The 19,897-nt window shown below is 42.2% G+C and overlaps 1 protein-coding gene across 1 annotated transcript in view; it reads right to left on the reverse strand.

Annotated features, from left to right (window-relative positions):
- The window catches only part of ERN2 (endoplasmic reticulum to nucleus signaling 2), an 886,535-nt gene that overhangs the window by 815,149 nt on the left and 51,489 nt on the right, over positions 1-19,897 (reverse strand). Inside the window, exon 2 of the mRNA XM_044089233.1 lies at positions 8,500-8,617. Within this exon, the coding sequence (XP_043945168.1) occupies positions 8,500-8,617 (118 nt within the window). The remainder of the gene's footprint in view (positions 1-8,499; positions 8,618-19,897) is intronic.

Consider the following 19,897-nt stretch of genomic DNA (forward strand, 5'->3'; position numbering starts at 1 on the left):
TTTAATGTACAGCACCAGGAAGTAGATAAGGCTTTGGTTTGCTGGTCAGATATTCGCCTAGCCTCTGCAGGATATTCCATTTGCAAAGGATACTACAGCAGTGATAAGGAGGGGCATCTGCCCTGGAATTTTGAAGTAGTAGCCCAACAAAAAAATTATTGAGCTGCAGTTACTATAACACCATGATCTCTAGTCTGTAATGTCTTCAGGGAAGATGCTCATACTAATGGCTATATGACTGCAAATGATTCACATAGGTAGCTGTCAACAGGAGGAGACAAATTATATCTGACATTAGTTTGTGGCATCCTTCACTGTGTTCTACCATCAGGCATACTGAATGAATCAAAGGTAATTAGTAATACAGCTCTCATTATTACACACGGACAGCATTCATTCTACTTATTAACAAAGAAACTGCTCTCCTAGTTTTTCATTAAGGCTATAACTCTGGCATCAAGGGTAAAAAGAATATTTTGTACTTCTGCCACTCTTAAATGTCTCAATAAACATCAATTTGTTTAAGAACTAATTCCTCGAAGACTGTTCAATTAAGAAATGAATAAAGGGAACTTTTGATAATTTTGTACTGTAACTTATCCTGAAGTTTGCTGACCTTAAAGAATGTTGGGAATCTTTGCTTGCATAAGGAGGTAATTGCCCCTCCACACACAAAATCTATGTTTTAAATAAGTAAACTATATTCCTTATGCTTTTCATTAAACTGAAAACTCTCTATTCGTTGTCCACTAGCAAAGACCTTTTCACTTTTTATATATTTTCTGTTATAATTACCTCTGTATTTTATCTTGAGTCAAAGCTGAGAATGGTGGGGAGTGGGGGTGAGATGTGAATATGAATATATCAAACTAAAAAAAAATCTCAAACCTCAAAATATATATATAAAAAAAAAATGAATGCACAAAAACCTGACCACACTAAACATTAACACACATGATAATGAATTACTGCCTCAAATCCCTACAAAGCACAGATACTTAAAAAAGAAGTTATGTACTAACCATAACGTTCCATGTGAGTTGTTCATCTCGCCTTCATTCTTACAAATGGGTTCCGAGCCGATCCCTTGGCTCCTAGGTTGGCTGCTTTCACAAGCTCAAGGTTTTTGAATAGCTCGAGGCCAAGTCCCTATCCCATGATGCTCTCTGCCTCACCTCCGATCTAGTTTGCTGATCCCAATATATACAACATAAGTAACATGAGTGTAACTCCAGCCGGAGTAAGAAATCCTATACAAAGACCCACCAGACCTCAAATCTCTTACTCATTCTTCGAGAAGCCTGGAGGGGGTAGGTGGGAGGGAATGCAAGAATGAAGGCGAGATGAACAACTCACATGGAACTTTATGGTGAGTATATAACTTCTTTATGTGAAGTTGTTCAATCTCGCCATTCATTCTTGCAAATAGGTAGCGTCCCAACACCATTTATCCTGGGTGGCTCACGGGAGTATATTCCTGAGGACAGCGGAACCAAAGGAAGCCCTGTCCCTGGAGGCCTTATCTACTTTGTAATATGTAATGAAGGTGTGTGGTTTTGACCAAGAGGCAGCTGCACATATTGTTTTTAATGGCAGTCTAGCCATGTAAGCTGAAGAAGTGGAAACAGCCCTTGTGGAGTGTGCCTTCACCTACACCTTCTAGCGGTTGATTCACGGAAGAATATGTGAATTTTATACAATCTGTTAACCATTTGGAAAGAGTGACTTTTGACACAGGTTGCCCTTTCTAAATTCTTTGGTTCTATCTAAATAAAATCTGAGTTGTCTGTGTACATTTATGCAACATATACTCCAACTTGTTGGAGTGGTTACTGAAGAAATTTGGAAGTTCAATAGTTTGATTTAAATTAGCCTCTGAACATACCTTTGGAAGGAAGGATGGATTAGTCCAGAGCAACACTCTGTCAGGGTGAAAAATCAAGTATGGGGGTTCAATAGATAAAGCCTGTAGTTCAGACACCCTGCGTGCTGATGTAATGGCCACCAAGAAAAATGATTTTCCAAGACAGGAATTTTAGTTGGCAGGAAGATGCAGGCTCAAATGGAGGAAGAATAATCCTACATAGAACAAAATTTAGGTTCCAGAGAGTGAAAGGTTGTCTAACTGGTGGTCTAAGATGTATGGTTCCTTTTAAGAAGGCTCTATAAAACCTGTGAGACATAAGATTTGAGCCTTCCAATTTGAGGTGAAAATTAGAAATTGCAGCCAGTTGAACACGTATAGCAGCTGCCACAGCACCTTCATTAAAAAGTTTAGTCAAGAACTCTAATATGCTAGTGATATATGGATCAATATTATTTTGAGAAGCCCACAAAGCAAATATCTTCCACTTGCTGACATATAACTTTCTGGATGAGGCCTTGTGGGATGATACAAGGATATGCTGTGCTTCCGAGGAAAGGTTGTGGGACCTATGTTGGAAATCGGAGCAGCCAAGCTGTCAATTTGAAGGAGTGAAGTGAAGGATGGAGAGACCCTGATGAATGTGTCAGCAGATCAGAAACTGGGTCCAGAATCCAAGGTTCCTCCAATTGGTAGAGTCGAAGTAAAGGGAACCAGATCTGTCGAGGCCAATAAGGGGCTGTCAGAATTACAGTCCTTCCGAAGACTTTGGCTTTCTGCAGAAATTTTGGAATTAGGGGAATGGGTGGAAATGCATAAAGAAGTCCCAGGAGCCAAACGTGGACAAGAGAGTCCCTTGGGTTTTCCCCAGGTGGGGGATTCAGGGCAAAGTAGCTTCTGCATTTGGCATTCATGGGAGATGCAAACAGGTCGCAGTAAGGCTTGCCCCATCTGCGGAAAATCCTTTCTGCTACCTCATTCTTGAGGGACCACTCATGCAGCATCAGAATAGCTCTGATTAGTTTGTCCGCGATCACGGTGAATTTCCCCAGGACGTGCGTCGCTATCAGAAAGTGCCTGGTGGATACAGCCCACTGCCAGACTCTTAGGGCCTCTCGACATAGGGGATAAGACTTGGTTCCCCCTTGTTTGTTGATATACCAGACTACTGACATGCTGTCGGTCTGAATCGCAATCGTTCCCAGAGGAAGAGAGTCCTGGAAGTACTGCAATGCCAAAAGTACTGCTTTTATCTCCAGAACATTGATGTGCAATTGTGACTCTGTCTCTGACCAGGTGCCTTGGGTTGTTCTTCCCTGAAAAAGCTCCCCCCATCAGAGAAGCGTCCGTGGTCACCATGGCTGATGGCAGCGAAAGAACAAATGGGTGACCTACTGTGACATGTGGCCAACCACCATTGTAGATCCTTTTTGCATGAATGTGTAATGACTATCAAGAATGACATCGGAAGTTGTTGGCAAGACCATTGGGTGAAAAGTAATCAATGAAGTATTCTCATGTGCATGCGCCCTACAGAAACTGCTATGAGAGTTGCTGCCATAGTACCTAGCAGTTTTAAAACTTGAGAGGCTGGTACTTTGTTTTGTGCCACAATGTCTGATGTCTGTTGCCGAAGCGTGACTATTCTTTCCAAAGGCAGTTTTACCATGGTGGTGGTGGTGTCTAAATCTGCTCCTATAAAAGGAAATATGCTGCGATGGTGACAATGCAGACTTGTCGAAATTTATAGTAATTCCTAACTGGGAACACAGTTTTAGAGTGAGGTCCCTGGATTGAACTAGTTGATGCCTGATGGTGGCGGTGAGGAGCCCGTCATCCAGGTACGGAAACACTCGGAATCCTATACGTCTCAGGTGAGCCGTAACCACTGCCATGCATTTGGTAAACACTCTGGGGGCTGTTGTGAGACCAAAGGGCAATGCTCTGAACTGATAATGACTAGCTCCCAGCCGGAAATGCAGGTGATCTCTGGATGGTCTGGCTATTTTGATATGATAGTATGCATCCTTGTGATCTATAGAGCACATCTGTTCCTAGAAATGGAAGTGTCGACTGAAGCGTGACCATCCGGAACTTCTCTTTCTTTATAAAAGTGTTGGGTTTGCTGAGGTCCAAGATGGGCCTCCAGTCCCCGGTTTTCTTTGGAACTAAAAAGAATCTTGAGTAGGTTCCGGATCCTATCTGGTCTGCTGGGACTGGTTGGATGGCTCTTTTTTCGAGCAACCTTTGAATTTCTATGGTTGCTTGATCCCTGAGACTGGGTGGACCGTCTGGGATTTTCTTTCATGCGGAGGGTGGCTCTGTGAAAGGAATGAAATATCCTCTGGATATAATGCTTTGTACCCAAGAGTCTTTTGTAATTTTTAGCCAGGCATCTGGATACAAAGACAAGTGACCCCCGACTGCCTCCAGAGCAGGGCAGGTGGACCTCCTGTTAGGAGCGCTGGCAGGGTTTCCCAAAGAACTGATCCCTGTCACCCTGGTTTTGTGGACCCCCTCTGCCACCCTGGGTGGCATCTTCCATTATTGCCCCCTCCTCTAACCCTGGAGGGGGGTTCACTGTGTGTGTTCTGATAGGCTCCTTGAGACTTGCGGAACCACATTTTTTCTCCCTTTTGCCCTTTGGGGTAAGGTCTAGTAGCGGTGGAAAAATTGACTCCTACAGCAGACAGAGTCTTTCCGTCTTGTTCACATTTAGTGAGGTGCTCCTTGACTTTATGCCCGCAAAGGGACGAGCCATCAAACGGGGTATTAATAAAGGAAGACTTGAAGGCTTCCGCAAAGGAGCATAAGTGCATCCAGGAATGTCTCTGAAGAGCTATTCCTGAACCCGCTGCCTGGCTCATACCATCAGCTGCATAAGAAATGAGACGCATGGACAAGTTAACTATAGAGTTAATGGTATTGAGCTGGGATGTCACCTTATCAGGAACACCCTCAGCTGCAGTACTCTGTTGAGTACCTCCAAGCTCTTTAAGGAGATCTCTCTGAAGTCTGGTAAAGTGTGTCAAATAGTTGAGCGATCGCATACCAAAAGTCGCTGAACTAAAAATGCGTTTTCCCATACCTGTCCATAATCCTGGAATCTCTGTTAGGAGGATGGACAGTAGAAGAAGTTACAGACATATCCTTCTTGGTGGCCGCCACCACCACCATGGCATCAACCGGCACTCCTTTGGTAAGAAACATTTTGTCCTGCAGAGAGGTAATAAACTTGTTGGGCCTCCAAAGGACAGGTTCCACAGTATCAGAGGACTCCCACACCCTTCGGGCAACTAATTCCATTAATTCATCGAAGGGTGGAGTCACCCAGGAGGTGGAGGGTTGAGACCCAAAGGTCTTCAGAAGTACCAACTCACCATCGGTAGGGTTAATGGACTGCCAAGTTACCCCTCTGTCTTAGGATCTCTAGGATATCAGCAAAAGATATATCCACTGAGGGGGGACCGTGGGGACCCTTCTGACTCCTCTAAGTCAGTCTCTGATGTGACAGACTCCTGTGGGGAGTCTAAATGCCTCCTCTTGCAAAGCTTCTTCCTGGGAACCTCATCAGCGGGAGCGACTGGTGAGGTCTTGGTAGAACATGAGTCACCCAATGGGGCTACCTGAGGCTCTGGATCTCTAAGCTTTAAGGGGACCTGTGATGCAGAGGTAGAACGCAGCACGTTCGGGGATGAGGAAGTATGCCCTGATGAAATGGGTGTCTTCGGAGACATAACTCTCCTCATGGCATCGAAAGCCCCTCTGCTCCGATGTGAGGAAGTAGCCAGTTCTGAAGAAGACAGCAACTCCCCCGGCACTGAAACTGTGGGTTCCGAACCAGAGGAAGGAGCCGAGCTCATCCATGCCGAAGCTCCGAGAGGAAGGGTTGGAACCAACCCATTGGTTCTATTCTCCCCCTCAGAGCGTCGGCTCCCAGACTCCTTGATAGGCACTGAAATAGTCTGAGTGGATGGAGCCAATGGCACTGGAACAGGCCTTTGCTCCGAGGGCTCCACGATCATCAGTTCTCCCTCCTCTGGCTCCAAAGGCCTGGCTCAGCTCGGAGGAGGAGCAGACACAGTAGGCAAGGACATCTTCGGCTCAGAGACTGGTTGGGCCGGAGCCAACAACAACTTGGCTAATGCTGGCTTCTGGAGGGGGCCTCTGCACCACTTGGTCCACATCCACATTGGAGAGGCTCCTTAAAGAATGAGTCGAAGGGATGGATGAAGCCACCGATTGGAAAATTGGTGAGTTCAAAACTTCGGTGACCGGCTCCAGTACCAGGGACCGGCTCAAAAAAACTTGCTCGGTGCTCGGTTCCGAGGTCTGTGGAACATGCGACCACACCTTCTCAGCTAATTTTGGAGCAGAAGACTTTGGCTCTGAAGAAGCTTTTGAAGACTTAGATCCTTTGGAAGATTTTGAAGTCTGGTCAGCCTTATCAAGAGATTCCTGAAAATCAGATTTCAACAAACCTCTATCCACTAGCTTTCTCCTGCATTCTAACAAGACACTGTTGCTGAACGAGTGACAAATGGAGCAGTCCTCCTGAAGATGGATTGCACCCAAACAGTATACACAACTCATGTAAATTAGTAATGCATGTTTTTTGTCCGTACCTTGGGCATTTCTTAAACCCTGACTTCTGTCTCTCTTTCTCCTTTTGATCAGCCATAATGTTAATGCACATATCAATATATATATATAACTGCCTAAACAAAACACACACAACAGGCTAGACTAACAGCAACCGCTAAGAGAGTTAACAGTTAAACAGTTAAACAGTTAACTACTCTAAACAATAGACACTATAAAAGTTAACGGGTTAGGGACTGACTAAAGCAAGGCCAATGAAAGGAATAAGAGCAGCCGTTCTATAAAAAAAAATTTTCTCAGAAACAAGAATGAAAACTAGCAAAAAGACACACTTCCTATAATATTCTAGTAAAAATACCTTGGTTAAATAAAGCAAAGATGTAAATACTGGCCCGAGTTCCACTCTTGACCTCCGATCTTTTGCAGTGGCAAACTAGATCTGAAGTGAGGCAGAGAGCATCATGGGATAGGGACTTGGCCTCGAGCTAATCGAAAACCTCGAGCTTGTGAAAGTGGCTGACTTGGAGCCGAGGGATCAGCTCTGAACCCATTTGTAAGAATGAATGGCGAGACTGAACAACTTCACATCAAGTGTTTTGCCTGAAAAAAAAAGTGTTTTGCCTGCACTCTTCATGTGGGAGGCAAGCAACCCACAACTCCCCAACACTTTAACAACTCCACAGTTACACTTAGTCGAAGAAAAGAAATCTCCCTACAGAAAGCGATCACACACTAAGCACATGCACCTAAATTGGTTTCCTCATCAAAAGAAGCTACTACAATAAATGACCTACTACAATACAGACTTTATGCATTCAGGTATAGGAAGAGTGCATCATCTTACAAGTTCACAACTAGATGACCAAAAAGCAGTTGACCACATGTGCATTTGGGCCTTCTCACACCACTGCAAACAAGTCAATCAAATGAATGCTTGACATTTTCCAATATACACAAATGTGTTGCATGCATGTCTACATGTAAAGAACAGTTATACATAGTATATGCTTGCACAAGGCTGCTGCATTCCTCTAGCCTTGTTAGAACTTTCAGACTCTAATTTTTACAATTACATCATATTACGTTTATAGAATGACAAAAGAAGATAGTAAGTACATGAAGTCTGCCCTTTAAGTGTATTTAATATTCCACCTTTCCTCCTTTTGTCTTCCCTTTAAGTACATTTAATAGTCCACCTTTCCTCCTTTCGTCTGCCCTTTAAGTGCATTTAATATTCCACCTTTCCTCATTTCATGTCTTCATCTGTCCCATGGCCTATGGAATGCCTATATGGATTACCTCTCCTCAGCCCATTCTAGTAGTCCATTTCATGGGTCCACAACCCTCTTCGTAAAGAAGTGTTTCAAGGAGTTGCCGGTGTCTACAATCTACTGCCTGTGTCCCCTCCCCCCTGTCCTACCTGTTGATGACCACCCCTCATTACCCTGACATGAGCCTGTGTCTCCATATCATATTGTGTTCAGTCCACTTCTGGATCTCATGACAGTCTCAGCCTATCCTTGCACTTAGTGGATACAAAAAACAGATGAACAAATTCTGAATGGGAAGGTAAGCCCAGCACAGGATGGGCTCACTCACCCATTCTCACACAGCACGCACACACCTACAAGCAATTTAGAGGAATGCCAATTTACCTATGGCACATCTTCAGGATGTGGAGAAAACTGGAGCATCCAGCAAAAACCCACATGGGCACATAGAGGGCACCTCAACCAAAAAATGAATGGACCCAAGTGCTTTGAGACAGCAATGTGTACTACAGTAACTCTGTGCTATTCTCCAAAATAATCACCCTCATTTTACAAACAACCAAGTCCAGTCTAATATATACAGTCATGCTCTGACATGTAAAGACTCTAAACAGCGGCTTGAAATGGGTCTCTGGTCACGTGTATGGCAATATGCATTACAGTGTGCATTTCTCATAGTAAAGGCAGATACAAGAATTGTTTACCTAAACATAAACATTAGGAGATTTAATTTTAAGTACTGAAGCAAAAGGTTAAGATTACCTTCCTTTAGCGTCCATCTAATGTCCCCTTTCTGTTTACTCACAGCATGCAGGTTCCCATCCAAGGTGGACACAAATAGAAGTGTTTCAGAAAGAGACACTGGGTTGACAGCATGACACTGAAAATAAAAGCACACATCACTTAAGCTCTTCAAATATTAAGAGATAAGCAAGAACAATAAAGCATGGTAGCATATATGAGAATTTGTATAAACACGCAAGAAGGGAGAAGTGAACATAAATCCTGGTCTAAAGCACTCTGCGGTGATTGTATGCATGAAATTAAGTTTTGCATCCTTCATTCTGTGAGGTGCTCACCAGTAGTCTTTGACCATTTCAGTTATATAAAACACAAATTTTAAATGAAAGTGATAACTTTAATTTACTACTATTGGGTAGTGGCTGTGACCGATATTCACTGTTGGTGGGAGGTAAGTCAGAGGCAGAGTTTTGTCGATAGAATGGTGTCTGTCATAAACAACGAATTATTTACATCAAAACTGAAAACAGGTTCCTCTTCACAAAATAATGCAGACCATTTATTAGAAAATGTTAATACTGTGTGCACAAGGCCAATGACCAAGCCTTCTTAACCACCTCGAAAGTACACACAAAACTCACAATGCACAGCACTGGGCACATATTAAACTGATGAAACTGAACATATTATGGTTCTTTTATTAAATCTTACTTTCAAATAAAAAACAGTATTCTTGAAAACCTCAAGTTATACCCTTTCAGCAATATGAGAGCAGAGTGAATCAGTTCACTATCAGTCAAATATGCACCACACAATATAAACGCTGAATATAAATAAAGGTCATTAATAGGGTTACGTTCAGAAATGTAATATTCCCAGTGAAATGATGCACATAAGAACAATTACAGAATTTCAAGAATGTGAAGGAGTCAGAACTAGCAAATTCATATACAACTCAAATAACAAGTAATTTAGGGGTTCTTGCAGACCCTACTTATATATCCCAACTCTAAGACTGTGCACCTCAGAACAGAAATGTGGGTAATAGTTGATTCATGTAAAAGATTCTTGCCCCCCCCCCCCCAATCTGCAAGTATGTACAACCTCAATCTAAGTAAGTTGAGTATGGGGGAGTGGGATTCCTATTACTGCCACCACCGAATAATATAAATTAAACATTTTATTTGAATGTATATCATTTCCCTGTAATAGCCTTTGCATTCTTTAAAGGATTATTTTCCCTACTTTCTGTGCTTTCTGCCTAGTGAGTGCCAAGATAAAATTTCAGCTCCCCTAGTACCCTAAATTGGATAAAGGAGGTATCACAGAATCAATAAATGAATAATGAGAAAGTGAGCTGTAAATGTTCTAAATTTAAGTTTATGAATTGTGGCTTTTGGGACACTTATGCTGTGTCTTTCTAGTTTGTTTTAAAAAGGACTTATTTAGCTGTAGCAGAATCATTTTTTACTAAACATCTCACTTTTTTCTTCTTGCATGCTGCTGCTCTCTCTGTATGAGTGACCACTCTTTTTCTGTGGGGGATCCCGATGACTGCTGACCATCAGCCCTCATGTCAGTCTTATCAGCACATTCATTCACTGCAAAGGAGTGTTGATTCAGGTTTTTACACACTCCTGTGAGGCAACTACAAAAGTCATCACTAAAGCATTTAACAGAGTTTTTACTGGTATGCAGCCATTACCCTACACTTTGATGGGTGATCTAAGTACCCACATCAGAGCAGGGACCTACTGTGCCATCCCTTTGTGTGTGTGCATGTTTGAACTTCAATATACACATGTTGAGAGTTACTATCGCCAGTTGGTAGGGCCATGCCAATATCCCCAGTCCATCCCCAATAAGCACCAGGCAAGTTTATTCAGCAGCAAGAAAAAGCAAATAAATCGCCAATCTCCGCTCTTAAAGATAGGCAAGGCAGTGCCTGCTGCTCATTTTCACCCTCCTCCTGCCACTTCTTCCACAGTTGCTAATCATAGCAAAGTTGTTTGGGGGTGCAGCTAAGACTTTAAATGTCCTATATGAGTGAAATTGTGGATTTCGTTAATGTGGAAAGGCTGACATTTTTTGCATGGTACTATCTTTCACCTTTGTGCATTCCTAGGGTGCAGTGTGTGCAGCATAGTGGCATCACTTACTGATGCATATGATGCAGCCCCCTGAAGCAATCCTACACCCCTTAAAATGGATGCCCCAAGAGACTTACTGATAGGATATGCACCCCCAATAACAGCACTGTTGCCGTTAAGGTACAAAAAGGCAAAAGCCTCATCTTTCCTCCACATCCTGGGCTAACGATCTGATGCCAAAAGTGTTAGTCAATCCAGGTCAGTGAGGTTTAGGCAGACTCCACACCCCCTTCTAGTGTGTAAGCTTCACCAGACTTAATTTTGTGTCTATAGATATTTCATTAACAGCTAATGTGTGCCAGCCTCTTAAAGTTCTAATATTTCCTTACCACTCTGTAATAACTAAATGTTCGGGCCCCTTCTTCAACTTCAAGCTCTGAGGGTTCAGCCTAGTGTGCCCAATACCTTATGTAACGCCATCACACTACATGATTGGACTTTTTTGGTGTATGGCTTATCCAGTAGTTCTCCCTTCCCATAGCACAAAACATGTAATAACTAAGCTAGATGAAGTCTGTAAGTCCACTTGCATACAAGGCCCAGAGCAGATGTAGTTGCTATATGCTGCCAGCCCCATCACTTCCACCATTGGAAGTATCAGACAGTGTAAAAACCTATAATATTAGCCCCCTTCAAATAAATGACAGTTGAGCTAATCAATGGCCATTCACATTTTTTTGCTCACATTCCCAGACAGCATTTTAGTACAAGGTTCCCTAACTAAATTTGGCTTGAACTTTATTATACTTTTAATGGTATATGAAACTCAGCTGAAGGGAAGATTTTTCTTGTTTCCACAAGTACTGCAACCCTAAGCAGGAAAGCATGGCAGTTATACTAGGACACTGTCACTGTATACTTCTGTATAGTGAGAAGCATGTTTTATATAAATAATGACAGGAATCTGCACCTTCAATCAAACTGGTAAAAAAGTTAAAGCATCAAATCTGATAGTAAAGAAGACCATTATACCAGTGCATAGGCTATAGGTTTGGAACAGGAATTTAGTTGCAAAGGCTGTGAAGAGATGATGACAATGCTTGTTAAGATGGCTCTCCCCTATGGAGTAGGCTGTAACAATTTTCTATAAGATGGTGTCACCTGAAGCCATGTGGTAACCCAGCAAAGATGTACTTTAGATATCAAGAGTGCAGCCATGCTCCAATGCTCCTGTATGCACTAAAATCAAGACTTCTTGGCACTTATGGAATAAACAAAGCAGTGAAAGCATCAGCAGCAATGAACTATTGTTCCAAACAGACCATCCACTGCTGATCACAAACTTGCTTCTATACAAAACCTGTGGCCCAGAACATTAGTGGTGCTTGTAAGGGACACTAATGGGGTCTTTAATCCACAGCAGAAAAAAAAAGCATGGATAAATATGTTGAGAATGAGGAATGCTAATGGAGCTGAAATGTATGTCAACAGCAAAAAACAAAAAACAAAAACAAAAAAAAAACAGGCAGGGATAGGCTGAAAGAAAAAAAAAAGTCCAACTATTGTGTAAGCAATCAAACAGCAAACTGGATTCAGTTTACTTTCCCAGCAAGGTGAATTATGTAAGCATAATGCCATCAGATGGAGTACGATGTGATCCTCTTATTACCACAGGGCTGATTGAGAAAGGGGAAAAGTTCAGTCACAGCTTATCTTTCCTGATGACAAATTATCAATTTTTGAACATCTAAATACAAATAAAATAATTTACAGAATGAAAAAGATACACTGTTCATGCTCCACAAGCAGTCAAGAATGCAACACACATTCCACATGTGTAAGAAAGTCCATGGGATTCATTAACATCTACACTAAGTGTAGATCGTTCTGAGTAAACAGAAAACACATGAATAACTCACACCTTCTTCCTCCTAATTTTACTTTCCTATTGATTTTCTTACAGCCTTAAATATCAAGGGGGTTCATAAAGGTTACTATAATGGGTAGACTGTATCTTTCTAAGTGAATAGGAAGCACAAAAAATGTGGTAGGGATGTTCTTGCATACAGAATGAGGACACTTGTAGGTGTTAATAAATCTAGCCTAGTGACATGCATTCCATATGTACAAGGCACTCTGCCATATCAGAAACATGACATATTGCACATGTGCATGACATACCAGCCTGTGAAAAATGGTACACACATTCTATGTGTGGTTTTTACATTGCCATTTCAGGAATGCTGCATGCACACTGTGTGTGTAAAACTTTTCCATGTCAAGAATGCTGCATGCATTTTATGTGTGCAAGACATGCTAATATGTCAAGAATCCAGTAAACACAACACAGTGTCAAATCTAGAATGTAACATACATTCCAAAAAAACTCCACCTACCATACAAATGGCACATACTATATCTACAAAAACTCTGCTGCATCAGCAACATGGCATACATTTTACATCTGCATGACACAGAAGCATGTCATAAATTAACATGCATTCTGTGTGTGTACATACAGTGCTGCCATGTCAGGAATACTGCAGATATTCTATGAGTACATCTGAAAAGCCGCATACATTGTGTGTGTAACAATATGCCTTGTCAAGAATGCTGGACATATATTGTACAAACGACATACTTTCATGAGAGGAATGCTGTATGCAAGCTAAGTGCACGTCACACAATGCTTGTCAGGCATATATGTTATTTCTGCATGATAATGTCATGTCTGGAAAGTAACACATTCCACATCGACAAGAAACTTTGCAATATCAGAGAAGTAACATTCCACATGTGCAAGAAACTCTTTCATATTAGAAATGCAGCACACATATGTAATGTGCATGGCACACCTGCATGTCATAAAATGGCATGCATTCTATCAGGAAAACAACATACATTCTATGTATACAATTATGCACTGCAATATCAGGAATAAATCATACATTCTACATGTCTGTAAGACTGGTAAGCAAGGAATGTGACAAATTGTGTATGTGCATAACAGGAACATGATTATATTTTACATGTGCACAACTCACTGCAACATTAGGAACACAGTACATATTTCAACATACACATGACACATATGTTACGAACACAGCATAATTCAATGCATGCATGATACATTATCATGTCAGTAAAGCAACTTTCAACTGATGTGTGCATGTCAGAAGGGTGAGATGGACTTAACTCCAGACACAACCTTCTAAGTATGTCTGGAAATATAGGAGGCAGGCCATTCAAGAGCAACAGTTGTGATACCACAGTAGTATCTAAAATGGTCCAACAGAATCTCCCTGGTATTCCTTATCAAAGGCTGAAAAAAGTCCTAAAGGACTAAGATGGAATAACATCAATCTCACCAAAAGAAGACTGTTAAGCACCTTAACAAGGGTTATCTCTGTACTATGTCTACTCAAAAACAGACTGAAATGAGTTGGCAATATGACTGATGGTCACATACAAATCCAACTGTGCATAAATGACCTTCTCAAGAGCCATGCCAACAAATGGAAGATTTGAGGCTGGTATAAAATTATCTAAAGCAGCCCAATCTAAGATAGCCATTATAAGGACTTGAATAAGCAAGCATTTCTTTAAATCAGGTGGAAAAATTTTATCCCCGAGACAAAATGAGGTGATCTCAAATATCTGGTTGCAGTACTTAAAAACAAGAAGTAACTAGCTTGGTAGGACAAGGATCCAGCCAATATGTAGGGGAACACATTCACAGAATGAAAGCAATAAAACCAGTAGAATTGTAAATACTAAAATGATATGGAGAACAAGCTGGTGGCTTCGGTGCTGGGCCACTGGACATCCCCCTGTGCACTGTCCTGATCAAGGCAAGACTGGCAGTGAAGTACATAGCAAGTTCTTATTCTTCATCCAAAAGCTTAAAGTTGACAAGACAAGTCAAGCTGCCAAGCCTACCCACAACTTGGAAGAGTACTGCCAGTCAATGTCTCACTGTCCTCCAGCAGGAAGGTGAAGTACCAGGTGTGCCCCAAACTTTTTCCCCATCCTCCTTAAAATATGGAGCTCAACATCACACCACAGCTCATGTGGCACAAGATAGACAGGATGTACAAAATTTGGGGTTAGAAGATCAAGTCACTCAGTCAAGGCCCTATTGTACATCTCAGCTTTCTTATTAGCATTCTCAGCAATGAAATCCTGTAGATCTGGGGTACTACCTTGGATAAATATTCCACAAAGCAAATCAGGCTGTGGTCAGACCAAGTGACAGATTCTACCACCAGGTAATGATCATGACACTCAGCTAGGGCACCAGCTTCAAGTATACCCACATATATGAGTAGCAGAGGTAACCACCTAATCAAACTTAAATCCCTTCCTGACACAGAGGTATTATTTTACAACAGCCAGAGACTCTGTGTCAACTAAAATGCTGAAGTCATCCAGATATATATGGGAATGCACATAAATTCTCCTTTAGGGTGACAGAGTATATAAGGATATACGAGGAGGAGATTTAAATAATAAGCTTGAGATGAAGGAATATCAGTGGATAATATGCCTTTGTGCAGATATACCACCGAGTTAAATCAGACTGTTTCTCTAAAACCTGTATTAAGATATAAACAAATGTGCTTGAAATAGGGACCTTTGCTTTTAAAACTATTATTCATAGCTAGGATTGATTGTTTAATTGAATAATTAATGGCTGCGTGCTTTTGATAGTATAAATATGGTTAGTATGTGTTAGTATTTTATACAGTGATGAAGGGTTTGTTTGACCTGAAAGTTCTGTTTTATTAAATACTTGTTCAGTATCAGCATTGCTTGGTTTGTTTTATACTGCATCCAGTGTTGGTTTTATGAACTAAGCTTTGTTCTGCAACTGTTTGGATTTTTTGAGAGTCATCTACAATTAAACATCTATACAACAACACAAAAGAAACAAGGAATTCCATGGATTTCTGCGGGATTGTTCTTGCACTGCCTGGTGGAAAAAACACAAGCAGATGCCGACAGTTTGCTAATGCACCCATGAAATATTCAAAGAAGCTAGCAGTACTAGACTTAAATTCCTTCAACTTTATGGCAATAAAATGAAAGCAGACAATTCTGTCACAAGACTGACCAAGGCTAAGATGCTGCACAACTGAAAACACACTGTGCACTATCATGGTCAGAAATGTCCTGTAATTAGAACCAAGACAGCTGGAATATATACAAAACCTGTATCTTTTTGTCAAACACAGAGTCAAAAAAAAACCACAGGCTGTTTTTGACAGACTTGTTATTCAAGTTCAGTATACTGGCCAGAGTTACAGGAGGACAGGTCCCACTTACTTATCTCAGATGGAAGGAGACAGAACCACAGGTACATGACTAACAGGTTGAAAAGGAAGCCCTGGGTTGATGTACAACTGATGAATCCACCACCAAAGTTCTAGCCTGAGGCACGGGAGAAGGGGAATTGGAAAATCCAAAGGATGAGAATGTTGACTCCAGACTGACTTTAGGAACCACTGGAGCTTTCTCATATGAAGTTTGGCCAGATGAAGCATAACAATGAGGGAAGCCATGTATTCCAGAGCCCTTAGGAATTCCCTGACTGTAATGGAGTCCAGAAGAAGAAGGGATTGAAAGAATGCAATCAGAACCAAGGCCTTGGGAGGAGGCAGAGAGGCCAGCATTGGAACAGTCTGGAGCCTGCACCCTAGAAAAACATGATCCTGAGAGGGATTCAGGAATGACTTTTGGAAATTCACTCCAAACCCTAGATTTTGTAGGAGACAAATAGCAAATTGAAGATACTGAAGTAAGATGTCTGGAGAGGATGCCTGGATGAGCAGGTTATCCAGGTAAGGAAAAATCTATATTCCCCTCTCTCTGCAAAAAAGCAATCACAGGAGTGAGGCATTTGGTGAAGACCCTTGGGGCAGTAGAGAGGCCAAAGGGCAAAGCACAGAATTGAAAGTGCAAGGAAGCAACACAGAAATGTAAAAACTTACTTAAAAGGGGATGAACTGGGATATGAACATAGGTATCCTTGAGATCCAAGGAAACTAGAAAAGCCAGAGGAAAAAAAGACTAGGAAATAAGAATTTGAAAGGATAGCATCCAAAAGGAAGAGCAGCTTTTCTTGAGGAGGCTGAGGAATGCTCAAAAAGCAGGAGGGGGGGGGGGTTCTAAACCATACAATATCTTTGGCGGATTAGGGATAGAACCCAGGAATCCTGAATGATCTGTAACCAAATAAGAAGGGACAGGGAAAGACAAAAACAGAGCGAGAGAGAGAGAGACAGAGAGAGAGAGAGAGAGAGAGACAGAGAGAGAGAGAGAGAGAGAGGGGGGGGAACATGACTGAGAACTGAAGGAGTTGAGTAGACTTGACAGGAAGACTCCTTCTACCACCCTTCTTACCTTTGGGGGACGGCGAGACTACCTGCGTACAAAGGCATGTTTATCAGGGTAATTCCTCTGAAACTTGGAAACAGGCGAAACAAAAAATGTTTCAATCCTTGTAAAGTCTCACCCTTTTCCTGAATGGACTTAAACAGCTCAGCAGCAGCAACACCAAAAAAGGGTTGTCATCAAAAGAAGCATACATCAACTTTGCTTTAATATCATTAGGCAAAGGCTAGAGTCAAAGCCAGGAATACCTCCTCAACACGAAACCAAAAGCAGCAACTCTGGACGAGGCATCAGCTGCATCACAGCTGCATTTAATAGAATGGTCAACAACCTAAGAAGATGTCCCTAGTAAAGAAAGAGCTGAAGTCTTCCCCTCAAGAGTTAGGAAGATATGAAATAACCTGGCAGGCCTGACAGAGAAGAGTCAAAATATAAATGGTCATATGGGTCTGGTAGTTTACAGCTCTAAAGGCCAAGGTAGCAGAAGTATACACTTTCTTACCCAACTGCTCCATAGTTCTGCTGTCCTTGTCAGTGGAAAGCAGCTTTGTAGCAGACAAAAGTTTAGATGGCTTATCAGAAGCTACAGAAATAACAGAAGGGTCAGCAGAGAGGCCCCTATAAAGGAATTTGCAATCCTCAGGCACCATTTAAAACCTATCAGTTTTATTGGGAGCATGGTGCAAGAAGTCAGGAGCATCAGAAGCTATAGAAAAAGCATCCAAGGCAGCAAGAACAGGAGAGACACAATACCTGATGTTCTTCGTGGTTCACTGTTACAGTCATTACTGTAGGGTTCTTCCTGCTGACAGCAGCCCTCGATCGGCCAGAGATCGAAAGTCGGGTCCGACGTCAGCTGAAGTCACTCCTGCCCTGATGTCAGTGCGCCAAGGGTATAAAGACCTCAGCCGACGCCATTTTCCCCAGTCTTACTTGCTGTGCGGTGCCTGTTGCAAAGCAGTTCGCAAGTGCAGGTCGTCCGACTCCTGTTTATTTTTGGTGAATTTTGAATTGAAGACTTCTTCTTTTGAGCTAAGTACCCATTGGGGAAACCTTTTTCTTGCTCCAGTCTGATGTCAGAAAAAGTTAATAACTGTATTTCATGTGGGAAGCAAATACCTCATAATGATTTTCACTCTTACTATATACCTTGCTTAGGTCCTGACCACGACGTAGCTAATTGTAGGTTTTGTGCTAAGTTTAATCAACGCACTATTAGGCGTAGGTACGATTTTGTCTTCCATTATTTTGGAAAAAGATTTAAATTACAATATGTTGTCGGATTCTTATCCGGCTACTGCAGTGTATAAGAGGCGCAGGGATAAAGACAGGCCTCCGAGGTCCAAAGTGGACGACTTTATTCAACCAGAGCCAGTTGTCGGTTCGGCTATCATCAGTGAGGAGCTTTCGTAGCCCCTGTCATCCACCACTTTTGAACCGGTTGCCTGTACCAACTCCTGTGAGGAGCCGATGGGGCCTTCAGACTTTTCAGGGATTGGACCTCCGGATATTGCTCCCTCAGATGGGTCTGGAGCCACTGTGCAGGCACCGGCTTCTGAGGGAGTTTTTAGGCCTACACAGCTTCATGTACAGATGACTCCAGTTTTGCAGTCAAGGAAAAAGGCAAAGACTAAGGCTCCGGCAAAGACAAAGCAGCATGCACAGGCACCTTCTGTTCAGGGCCCTAGACCTCAAAGACAGATGCTTAGAATAGCTGAAGACCTGTTAACTATGATCAGGGGTTCTCATCCCCCTCCTGATAAGAGACCTAGGCTAGAGCCAGATTATGATTCCTCAGATCAAGTTTCGATTTCTTCTGAGCAGGATTATTCCTTCCCTCCATATGAGGATTCTGATGCTGAAGAATCCCTTCCTTCGGCCTCTCCTCCTGAGGATTATTAATTTGGGGAAACCTTGCATAACATGAGAGAGCATTTTCACTGGGAAGGGCAGGAATACCCTGAATCTAAGAAAAGGCTTATGGATTTTCTTCTGCTTCCACAGCATAGACCCCTGGCTATTCCCCCTGTATTGGACATTGTGGATGATGTTTTTACAGGAGGCATCTCTCTCTCCTGATTCTTTTCCTCCTGCTCCTGTCAAACCGGATAGGTATTATAGGGTTCCAGATTCCCATAAATATCTTTTTAAGAATCCTTCAGCTGATCCAGAAACTATTTCTCAGGGCCCTAAGCGTGTTAAAGCGGCCTCTGCTAAGAATCCTATTCCCTCTGACCGAGAGTCCAGAGTCTTGGAAAGATGGGGCAAAAAAGTTTATACTTCTGCTACATTGTCTATTACAGCTTTGAATTGTCAATTTCATATGTTAAAATATCAGCAATACCTTTTGTCTGTGTTAAAGCAAAAGATGTCTGCTGTTTCTGGTGGTGCAGACAATAAGGAATTACAGGATTTATTGCATGCTACTGAGCATGTGGGTAAACATACCCTGCACTGTGATTTTGATTCTTTGGAGGCTTCTTGCAGGGCTGCAGCAACTGGCGCAGTTATTAGAAGGCATGCTTGGTTAAAGGAGCAAAGTTTGCCAGAGCAGGTTAAAGTAAATCTTTCAGATGCCCCTTTGCAACACAATGTTTTGTTTGGGGCCAAAGCTGAGGAAGTATTGAAGAAAATGGAAGAAAAAGCCAAATCTATGCAGACGGTTAAAGATTTTCTACAGGTGCAACCCCCTAGATTTAGCAGGAATTGGCCAGCTAAACCTTGGTCCTTTCTGAGCTTGGACAGACCTCAGAGGGACAGATACAGGCGTTCCAGAGGTAGGGGTCAGGCACAGCCCCCTTTCAGAAATAAGCAGTGGAGTGCCCCCTCTCCCAAGGGAGGGGAAGATAGGTCACAACCTTACAGAAAACAGTCATTATGACTCTCCCTTACTAGCTCCAGGGGCTCCCCTCCTGGATGCGCCTTTGGGGGGAAAA

The sequence above is a fragment of the Protopterus annectens genome, chromosome 12.part0 (assembly GCF_019279795.1).
Source record: "Protopterus annectens isolate FY-2018-M chromosome 12.part0, PAN1.0, whole genome shotgun sequence".
In the NCBI taxonomy this organism is placed as follows: domain Eukaryota; kingdom Metazoa; phylum Chordata; order Ceratodontiformes; family Protopteridae; genus Protopterus; species Protopterus annectens.